The sequence below is a fragment of the Canis lupus genome, chromosome 12 (genome assembly GCF_003254725.2).
Source record: "Canis lupus dingo isolate Sandy chromosome 12, ASM325472v2, whole genome shotgun sequence".
Taxonomy (NCBI): domain Eukaryota; kingdom Metazoa; phylum Chordata; class Mammalia; order Carnivora; family Canidae; genus Canis; species Canis lupus.
Genome location: NC_064254.1, coordinates 15,773,557 through 15,785,678, shown reverse-complemented (window position 1 = coordinate 15,785,678; position 12,122 = coordinate 15,773,557). Strand labels below are relative to the sequence as shown.

At 34.8% G+C, this 12,122-nt stretch overlaps 1 protein-coding gene across 3 annotated transcripts in view; it reads right to left on the bottom strand.

The window, feature by feature from the left end:
* Nucleotides 1-12,122, bottom strand: part of LOC112641699 (CD2 associated protein) — a 144,532-nt gene that overhangs the window by 28,766 nt on the left and 103,644 nt on the right. For all 3 annotated transcript variants that reach the window (XM_049092144.1, XM_025418976.3, XM_049092145.1), the window contains one exon: nucleotides 11,276-11,338. In XM_049092144.1, the coding sequence (XP_048948101.1) occupies nucleotides 11,276-11,338 (63 nt within the window). The remainder of the gene's footprint in view (nucleotides 1-11,275; nucleotides 11,339-12,122) is intronic.

Here is a 12,122-nt window from a genome sequence, read left to right as displayed (position 1 = left end):
GCATATTTTTATCCACCCTTTTAATTGAATCCTTCCTGAATTCTTATCAAGATATGTCTCTTGTTAGCAGACAACGGTTGGATTTTTTTTTTTTCAGTCTAACAATTTTTCTTTTAAATGGAATGTGTAGTCTATTTATATTTTCTGTAATTACTGAGTATTTGTTACTTTTTTCTTGCTCGGTTCATTTCATCTTTCTCCTTTCTCACCTTTTCATATTTTTGTTACTCCATATTCTCCTTACTATTACCTTATACATTATTCTATACATTTTTTTTGTAATTGCCTAGATTACAGCACATATCCTTTAAGTCACATAAATTTCTCTACTGCTCTAAAGCTTTTACTACCTTTACACCTTGCTGTCTTGTATTTTTATTTCTATAAACCCAGAAGATATTTTTAATGTTTCATATAGTCAATATTTAGATTTACCTATCTATCTAAGCTCTTCTGTTGCTCTTGCTTTCTGTATCTCCAAGTTGACATTTGGGGTCATTTCTATTCTGCCTGAATAACACCACTCTTTAAAACTGCCTAGAGTCCTAGCATACAAGTGATAAATTCTCTCAGATTTGACTGGCCTAACATTTTCTTTATTTCATCTTTTTTTTTCCCGAAGATATTTTCACTGGCATTATATTTCTAGGTCAGCAGTTATTTCCTTCAACACTTTGGTAACATCATTCCATTGTATTCTGGCTTCAATTTTTTTTTCCACTGAGAAGCAACTGTTAATGTGTCTTATTCTCTGGCTGCTTTCAGTATTATCTTATTTTTCATTTATAATAGCATGACTATAATGAGTGTATGGAGTAGTTTTGTTTGCATATATCCATATGGGCTGGGCTCTATATTATTTCTTGAATCTATGGCTTTTTGCTTTCCATCAGTTTTGGAAGACTAGAAACCATTTTTTCTTCAATTAAGGTTTCTGGTCCCTATTCTGGTCCTCCCAATCTGGATCTTTAATTACATGTACATTAAACCTTTCCACTGTATCCAATGTCTCTTAAGATCTTTTTTTTTTTTTCCATTTTAAGATTTAGAAATTTTCTTTTGAAAATGCACATATATTAACATATACCTACACATATAGATCATATGTGTTGACCTTGAACAACATGTTTGAACTGTGCAGGCCTATCTATAAGCAGATTTTTTAAATACAGTACTGTAAATTAAATGTATTATTTCCTCTTCCTTAACATTCTCATTTTCTTAATATTTTTTCTCTAGCTTACTTTAAGAATACAGTATATAATACATATAACATGCAAAATATGTGTTAGTCAACTATTTATGTTATCAGTAAGACTTCTGGTGAACAGCAGGCTATTAGTTAAGTTTTTGGTGAGTTGAAAGTTATGTTGGAGGGGCACCTGGATGGCTCAGTAGTTAAGCATCAGATTCTTGATTTCAGCTCAGACCATGATCTCAGGGTTTGAGGGATCAAGTCCCAGGGCTCCACACTCAACACAGAGTCAAGTCTGTCCCTCTCTTTCTGTTCCTCTCTTGACTCGCATGCATTCTCTCAAATAAATTAAAAATATTTTTAAGGGATCCCTGGGTGGTGCAGCGGTTTGGCGCCTGCCTTTGGCCCAGGGCGCGATCCTGGAGACCCAGGATCGAATCCCACGTCGGGCTCCCGGTGCATGGAGCCTGCTTCTCCCTCTGCCTGTGTCTCTGCCTCTCTCTCTCTCTGTGACTATCATAAATAAATAAATAAAAATTTTAAAAAAATGTTTAAAAAAATATATTTTTAAAATTTTATATGGGATTATCTGACTATGAGATGGCTCAGCATCCCAATCTCTGCATTGTTCAAGGTCAACTGTATATTTTATACTTGTACAAATTCGTTTACACTTATATTCACATTATATTTACATTTATATGGTTCCTAGTTATAACAATTATCAATTAAATCTTTTATTATTTTGAATGTATATTAAGCATATAGATACTTTATAGCTTGTGTCTGGTATTTCCCGCATCTGGTATTTCCTGCATCTAAAACATCTGTGGACCAGGTTCTATTTTCTGTTATTGGTTTCTAGTCATGCATCATATCTCCAAGTACATCTGGTCATTTCTCTATGAGTACAAGACATCAGACATTTATGTGAAAACATACAAAGATAATGATGTCCTCTTCTCCAGGCAATAAAGGTTTACTTTGCTTCAAGTAGCCAAGCTAAAGTGCAGTAAAATCCTAGATCACCTTCTTCCAATCAGATTGAGGCAATTAGCAATTGGGCTTTAGTGCTTCTGAGAACTAGTCCTACTTCTACTAGTATACTTCCTATTAAAGGAATTCTTTTTTGGACCCAACTCAAAGACCAGGAGTTCACTAAGGTATCTCCTTTTTTCTGAGCCCTGAACTCTAATTTTTGTCTCCTTGAAACCCAAAATATTTTGAAGGTTCTTTTCATAGTCTCAGCTACCAATTTCAGAATTGGCAAATGCCTTAAAAGGAAACACAGGCCTAAATGCCAGACTTATTTTACTGGGCTCCCCTCCCGTTATAGATCATGACTCTGTAATTTCTCATACTCTTCACAGCTCTCCTATATCTAGTAATATATGTATATATTTCGCACTACCCTTCCAGATGTTCTCACTCAGATCATTATCTGCCTGCCTGCATGGTCACTCGTCAACCTTCTTCAAGAGTTTCAGTTCTAATGACTTCATAAATGTACATATTCTATGATTCCATGCTAAACTCTCTCCCTATTCTCATTTAAGCAACTTTCTGGAACAATCTTACCATATCCATATATTTAACAGCTAAGTTCCAAGATAGCACAACTCATAAATAAATGCTTAATACAAACTCTCAACAAAGATTCACATCCCATATTTCCTATATTCATATCAAATTCTATGTCAAAAGATGAACTCATATGTATTTTCCATCAGAAACTGTATTTTATAATTCATACCTCATTTCCCCATCCTCACAATTGTTGGGATTTAATTAGTTAACAAGATATACTAATATAAAACCTAAACCACCTTCCTTATGGTAGAGGCTCAATATATGTCAACATCTTTAGCAGATAACGTAGTTGACTCACTCACACCTAACCTACCTTCACATCATTACAGCAAGGTATTAAGTGCACAATATTCTTTTTATAAGACTTATTGGTCTGGAATTGAACATGTACTCACAATTGGTACAAGACACTGAAAAGGACTTACAATTCCATGGTTATGGAAAGGTTTTCCTCTCTTTCCTATCAAACGGACAAGATTAGATAGCAAGTTGCCCTGACTGTCAAGGTCAGCATTCTTATGACCACAAGGGAAACCAATCTGAAGCAAAGTAGACACTAAGGATGGCAAATAGAGATATAATCCAGGTCCATAATGAAATTATTCAATGGGGGCGGTCATATGACTCCTATCTCTAGATTTCCAATTATATGAGACTGTTTTCCTGCTGTTTCAGTTTGAGTCAGGATTTTCTATTCTTTACTCTTTAAACATTCCAATTTCCTTTTTATTCATACCACCACCAAATCTATTCAAATAGCAATAAAATAGTTTCAGAAAAACATACCTGAATATGTCACACCAGTTTTTAAAAGTCTTCCAATTACACAGTAATTATTGTATTGTATATCCCTTATGCATTATATACTTACTTTGCAAGAAACTAGAGAATCAAAGTCAAATAAAATTCACACACATACACACAACACAGACCCTGTACCTTTGACCCCATCGGGTTTAGTCAAATGTGGGAAAAAGAAAATATAGACAAAATATCTAAATTAATATGTGACAACATTGAGAAATATCTACTTTTAGAGTAATAAAGAAAAGACTAATATCAAGGAGGTGAAATCAAGCTGGACATTTTAAGCTAGAATCTGAAAAATGAGAAGGAATCACATGTAAAAAGATTCTGAGGGGAGAGCAAGACAAAGATAGGATTCCAAGAAAAGGGTACTATACCATGTAACTGGGAGGAAAAAAAAACCCTCATATTCTATGGACATTATACACCGGGGGGTCCAACTACATGCAGTCAACTTAAGTAAAAACAAGTACGGAATATATTAGAAAAACTCAACAGGGGGCCAAGATCCCTCAAAACCTGATAGGCTAAGCTAAGGAAATGTGGTCAGGAAACTCTTCTTTTAAGACTATACTAAATAAGCTAGAATTTTTTCCCAAATGCAACAAGAAGTATTCAAACATAGTAATAAGTTCATATCCCATGCATCATATATTATTGACACATTTGTATGAAACACATACATACATGCTTTATTTCCACAATATAAATTCTAAACCCTTATCATCACTACTTTCTTTTTGGAGCAGAGTAAGATATAAACAAATTGTTAAATATAACTCCTTGCAATAGCACTGAAAGGTATTTTATGAATCACACAAGTGATTCTTAATTTTGTCTTCAAATTAGAATCCCATGGAGAGCTTTAAAAAAACTACTACGTAAGTTCTACCCTATAACACTTCTCGAAGAGGATCCTTGGCACAGCATATTTTTAAAAAAGACCCAGGTAATTCTAACATACCACCAAGACCGAAAACAACTATACCAAGCTACCCTTCTAGCTTAGTTTTTCACAATTCCTGGTTACCTATAGCCATTTCCTGAATATGAAATGCTTTCTCTCATTCTTTTCATATTCTATTTCTGTGGCCTGGAATCACCTTCTTTTTTCCAGTCAACTCATTATGCTCATTTTTAAGTCTCTGAATAGTTACAATCTCATTATCGTGCATTTTAACTACTCAACTAGCAATTATCAGAGTATCACTTGAAACAGAAAAAAAATTAATCTCCTAGTGATTGGCAGAAGCCAGCTACCTCACATATACATACTCTTTTTATATGTTTAACAGTTGATTAAAAATCCGTTTCATGTGTGGGTTAAGTATAACAAGTAAAGAATACTTGCTACTTGACCTCTTAAGAGAGGTCAAGATTATTTTTAGGTTCAAACTGGAATGATTCTTTGTAGAGCATTAGAGATAAATATTGTTTTCTTTTTGGTAAGCATACTAAATATATAATACAATAGAGTCCTGCCACAGGTATCAACTCAAGAGTCTATGTACTACAGATGGTATTATAGATAAAAAGGCATTTGAGTTCAGTACCTCCAGTAATAACTGTGTTAAATGAGTCTTAAACACACAGATCTTGATTTTAACTTCATACTCAACTGTACTATACCAAAATTCTAGAGCACGTAATAATTTAAGTGTATTTTGAATACTGATTCCCAAATCACTCTATAATATGAAAAATACAGAACATCCATAACTAGCATATCAGTTGGAAAATCTATACCTTTTGATTACATTTCAATTGCATTGTATTTTTACTCTGCATTCCTTTTACTGGCTCATAGGAAGAAGAGAACCCTCCTGAGCAAAAATGTAAAGACACCTCAAAACTTCCATTTCAGGTAATATGTTGAATTATGTACCAAAACCTACTTTGCCAGCTTAGACTTCAATGTAAGGCAAAAATCTCTCTCAAAAATGTGGGAAAAAAAAACAGTAATTGAGCAAATGAATTAATGATGCTATTGGACCTCTGTGTGGGAACCAGCAGCAATCGTACAACCTTCTGCAAGAGACAAAATCTTACAGTCAGTAAAGTATGACCTTATTAAGAAGACAGGGTAAGATTCACAATTCAATTTACTGGGGTTGAAAGTCCCAAAAATCAACCAACTAGATCCTTAAAATCTGTAGTTCCATGTATTAGCAGTGAATTCCTAGCATGTAACTATGTTTTCCTAGCAACAATAACTTGTCCCCTTTAATGCCAAATACAGAGACAAGAAAACCTCAAAAGGAACAACTAACAGCACAACTCTCCCTTCCCATTCTGTTAATTAGGAAACAATTACCATTATTAATATGTTGGTTTTTAGTTCCTGTCTGGAAGTGTGTACCATCTGGTTATGTTCTGCTTATGAATCAACTGAAAAATAAGATAAATTCTGTCTTTTACACCTGCAGATATAGGAACTCTGGAAAAAAACAATGTTCCCCAAGCAAGTGAATACAGATTCACTGCCTCTACCAGTAAAAGTGTTAAGCCAGGTTGGGCTTTAGCAGCTCATTACACCCTTCCTACGGATATGATTGGGACCATGAGAGAGAACATCTACATAAAGATACCCACTTAAATGATTTATAAGCCTAATAGAACTTTCATTACATTCTCTCCTACACATTCATATGCTTTTCTATATGGCATTCCAAAACATCAGCTGCTCCCTTCCTTTCGTACATATTTCATACCAAGAAAACAACAAGTCACTGAGAAAGAAGTGGGTTACTGAAAAGTATGTCCAAGACTTTTTCCAAAAAGCAGGTGAAAAGCTTGTGCTCCCAAGTGTTGATATTATTCTTCTAATGAAGTACAAAACGGCCAGCATTCAGGTACCTCTGAGAAAATAGGGGGCAGGAAATTGCTAAGCAGGTTTGAGAAAATCTACATGATGGCCTGAGGCAGGGAGTAAACAGTCAAGATTTAAACTCCATTCTTAAGATTTGAAACGTATCCCATGAGACAAGGGGGAATCACTTAAAAGTCAACGATAGTTGGGTAATCAGGTTCAAGTTTTCTAGTAGCTCCTCTTTTCCCACCTCCCTAACACAGCAGAGCTTTTCAAAGTATATCTTCTGTAGAATTAAGATTTTAACAGAGATAAAAGTCATGAACATGCATACTGGTGGAATACACTGTATTTCCTCTCAGAAGGCTTAAGGCTCCTAAAATTGGCCCTTGCCATAGTTTGAACAAGTTCCCTCTGTTAATGGTAGAACAAGGGTAGAACTTTATGTTTAATTTTATTTAAAAAGAAAGACTTTATATCAATATTTAACACTCAGATTGCTACTAGTTCTCTCTCCCAATGCACATGTCCAAAGCTTACTTAGGCAAAGCACTAATGTTGCTTCTATTCTTTGAACCAGATTTAGGCATGCCAGATTAATGAGAACATTTTGAAAATATTAAGAATTGTTTCCCTCATTTTATATTTATCCTATATCACTGATTAAAAAATTCTTATATCTGCACACATTGAAACCAACACTTATTATAAAAGCTTTAAATCTTTCCAATGAAGAGTTTTGATGTTATTGACAAGATTTAACATTTTTTTTTAAAAAATGTCTTTTATATTTACTTATACATTTACCATTTCTGGTATTCTTTAATACTTTCTATTTATCTAAATGCCCATATAACATTATTTTCCCTTCTGCCCAAAAGTACTTCTAACATTTTCTGTATAGTATATACAGATCTGCTGGCAATGAGTATTTTGCCTGCATTTCCTGAAAGGTATTTTTGCTAGTAGAGAATTATTTTCTTTTAGACTTTATGCTTTTCTTTTTATCATAGCTTTTCATTGAACTCATTTTGATGTTCCATTAGATGGAAACATCTTTTATGTTTCTTCTGCTTTGAGTTCAATGAGCTTCTTGGATTTGTGGGCTTACAGTTTCCAACAAGTCTGAAGATTTTTCAACTATTATTTCCTCAAATATTTTTTTCTGCCTCATTCTCTCTCCATTGATTCAGGGACTCCAATTACACATATATAAAACTACTCAACAAGGCATGTAGGTGGCTCAATTGATTAAGTGCCTGACTCTTGACCTACCTCAGTTCAGGTCTTGATCTCAGGGTCATGAGGTCAAGCCCTGAGGCTCCATGCTGAGTGTGGAGCCTACTTAGAAAAAGAAAAAAGAAAAAAAAATGACTTGATATTGTCACAAGTTACTAAGTTCTATTCATTTTTTTTTCCTAGTATTTTTTAAAGTAGATTCCACACCCATCACAGGGCTTGAACTCATGACTCTGAGATCAAGAGTTGCATGTTCTACTGACTAAACCAGCCAGTTGCCCCTCTAGTATGTTTCAGATAGTTTCTATTGCTGTGTCTTCCAGTTCACTAATGTTTCATTCTACAGTCTCCAATAAGCTGGTAATTCCATGTAATATTTTTCATTTCCAATACTGTATTAACTCATCTGCATAAGTTCTATTTGGGTCTTTTTATATTTTCCATTTCTCTCACCATCATGCTTGTGTTTTCTTCTACTGTCTTCAATACATCAAATATAATTATAATAGCTGTTTTAATGTCTTTGCTATTTCCATCATCTCTTGTCATTTCTGGGCTGTTTAAATTGACTAATTCTTCTTCTAATTACAGGCTGCTATTATCCTGACTTTTCTCCATGTCTGGTAATTTTTTTAATCAGATAATGAACTGTGTATTTTACATGCTTGGCTGCTAGATTTTGTCATACTCTTTCAAACTGTACTGAGTTCTGTTCTGGGATTAGTTCAATCTGCTTCCAAAGTACCTGCAAAGAAGCCTTTAGCCTAAGGTAATATAATATTTTATAGGTTCTACCTATGCCTTATGAAGTCTTTCCGCTGTGGCTTGTGGGAACATGAACTATTCTTGAGTTCCAGAAGTTGCTTCACCAAATGCTTTCCAGCAGTTATTTCTCTAGCTATGGAAGTTTCCTTTCTTACATGTGTAACTGACAGCACTCAGCCAAAGCCTCATGGTAAACCCTACAGACTTCAGAGTGCTCTCTGCACAATTCCCTCCATTCTGGCACAGCCACCTTGGACTCCCCAAACTCCTATCTCCTGTTTCCTCAATTCTGCATGAAAACTGGGCTCTGTTGGACTTCCTCCTTTCTGCTGACAGTAAACTGCTTCTAGACAATAAGCTAGGGTAATTTTAGGGCTTGCCTTACTGGTTCAGTGAGAAGCTCCTTCAATGAGAACAGTCCTATGCTGTTATCCAATATCTGAAACCACTATTTCATGTATTTTGTTCAGTTTTCTAGTTGTATTAACTCAGGAAGGCAAATTCAGTCCTTATTACCTCGGCCAGAATTTTGAGCAGATAAATGAAATAAAAATGCATCATCACCCTTTATCTTGTTTATAAGATCACCTGACTGATTTCAGGGAATATGGGAAGTTACTACTAAATTTTCACAAAACTCCTACCTTCTTGATGGAAGAGACTATAAAGGAGTATCATAATGTACGTATTAAAGCCACTGTAAGAGTTCCTACATTTGGTTCCACATATCTTTATAGAATGTCTTTCAAGTACAAAAGATACAAATAAACTGATCCAAGATTTGGACCTAACAATAACCATATTACATCTGAGGTTAAGAAATATTTTGAAGCACAAATGGTTTTTGTAAAACAAAAAGTTCTCAAATGTACAGAAAAAAGAATATAACCTATGCTGGGCACAGATATTGAGAGAGAGAGAAAGTTATGAACATACATGACATAGGGAAAAGAGTATGATTACTCTATTTAGTAAATGGAAGAAAAAGATGATACAAAGTTGTAATTTGGGGTTCAGTTCCCAAAAACACCAAAAGCTGGTCAGGATAAGGAACACAGGAGTTCTCATTCACTGTTGATGAGAATGCAAAATGGCACAATGTGGAATACAATTTGAAAGTTTCTTACACAATATCCTCTTAATCCCAGCAATCAGACTCCTTGGTTAATTACCCAGGTGAACTAAATATATATGTACACCAAATACCTGGGCAAGGATGTTTATTTCTAGTAAGTAGCTTTATTCGTACCTAACAAAGTTTGGAAACAACCAGGATGTCCTTCAAAAGGTGAATCTGGATAAACTGCACTATAGTCAATGGACTATTACTCAGCACTAAAGAGAAATCAGCTATTAAGTCATGAAGACATGGAGCAAGTTTAAATACATACTACAAAGCGCATAAGCTATATACTGCATGATTCCAACCATACGACATTCTGAGAAAGGCAACACTAGGGAGATAATAAAAGATCAATGGTTGCCAGGGGCTGAGGGAAGGGAAGAATGAAATGACAGTGCAAAGAAAATTCTTAACAGCAGTAAGACATATTTTGTAAGATATTACATTACACATTGGTCAAATTATTGATTGGTCCAAACTCATAAAATATACAATACCAGAAATGAACCCTAATATAAACTATGGACTCCGGGTGATGATATGTCAGTGGAGGTCCGTTCTGGTTCAGGATGTTGATAGTGGGGGACACAGTACATGTGTGGGGCAAGTAATATACAGCAACTGTCTATACTTTCTGCTCGATTTTGTTGTCAATCTAAAACTGTTTTAAAAAAATAGTTTATTAAAAAAAATGAACCTGGCAACAATATGAAATATAAGGCAGACAAGGGACTAAAGTGAGAGAAATCAGTTAAGAGAATAAGGGAACACTGTAGACCACACGCAAGGATAGGCAGAAACAATACTGGCAGCAGAAACAGAAGCACTCTAGGACCATGTTCAAGTTATTGTTTATACAGCTGACCCTTGAAAAACACAGGGAGTTAGGGGCACCAATCTCCCACACAGTTGAAAATTTGAATATAACTTCTGACTCCCCAAAAACTTAACTGAAAGCCTACTGTTAGCTAGAAGGCCTTACCAATAACATAGTGAATTAACACATGTATTGTATATTATGTGTATTATATCCTCTAATACAGTAAGCTAAAGAAAAGGTTATTTTTTAAATAAAAGGTCAATAATAAAATCATAAGAAAAATACATTTACAGTGCTGTATCATACTTAGGGGGAAAAATTCATGTACAAGTGGACCTCTGCAGTTCAAATCCATGCTGCTCAAGGATCAACTCTATATATAACCTAATATACTAGATAGAACTCACTTCAGATCCTTCTGCATGAAGAGAAGTACTTATTTTCTCCAAGTTAATAACAAAACAAAATGATGTTTTTAACAAAATACATGTGTACCTTGGAATAACTTTCCAAGTTTATATGACAAATACAGGCAGTGAAAATTAGATAACACCTAACAAATGATGTCCATGTTTTTGAGGTTAGAACTCACCCCCCAAAAAATTTTAATTTAATTCGGACTCCAAAAAAATTAAGTATAAGTATTTAATACTTAGTTTTCTTCTACATTACTTGAAACAGCTATAATGAAACACTACATTCCTGCTGAAGTAATGACAGAACTTTTTAATGAATGTAAATCAATAACAGTTTGAGAAAAATCTCAATTTCCTATCAATCTTGACAAACTAATTCCTCCCAGAAAACTCCAAATGTTGCTTAATACCAAATGGCTGTTAAAAATCATTCAGTGTGGAGAAAGTTCATTGTTTACAATGACAACAAAAGAAAGAATTATTTTTCTGAAAGTGGAAGAATTAGTCTCACCTTTTTCTTCTGGCTTTATAGGAAAATACTTCTTCTCTGTAGCTATTAGCTCAGGTTTTGGAGCTAGGGAAAAAAACAAAGTTAGTATTTAAAAATAATAGTCTCAAAGCACAAAGATAATTCTATTAAAACAGTAAAGGTTAGTTTATTTATTTATTTTTTTAAAGATTTTATTTATTTATTCACGAGAGACACAGAGAGAGAGAGGCAGAGACACAGGCAGAGAGGGAGAAGCAGGCTCCATGCAGGGAGCCCGATGTGGGATTTGATCCCAGGTCTCCAGGATCATACCATAGACCAAAGGCAAGCGCTAAACCGCTGAGCCACCTGGGCTGCCCCCAGTAAAGGTTAGTTTAAAGATAACATCAGAGTGGGCAGCCCAGGTGGCTCAGCAGTTTAGCGCCACCTTCAGTCCAGGGCCTGATCCTGGGATCAAGTTCCACATGAGGCTCCCTGCATGGAACCTGCTTCTCCCTCTGCCTGTGTCTCTACCTCTTTCTCTTTCTCTCTCTCTCTCTCTGTGTCTCTCATGAATAAATAAATAAAATATTTAAAAAATAAAAATAAATAAAAATAAAAAAAAATCAGAGGAAAAGATGGCTTAACAGAGGAACAATGTACCAAAATCAGTTGGCTAAATATCTAATCCTACACCTACCACGCTATTACTTTGTAGTCTCAGTTCCTTCTCTGTCAAATGAAGGTGTTCATATCCTCCACAACACCACTCTCCAGTAGAACTTTCCACAGTGATGGAAATACTCTATTTTGGTGCTAATATTGAGTATGAAGACTTGAAATGTTACTACTATGATGGTGGAATTCAATTTTTTATTTTATTTAACTT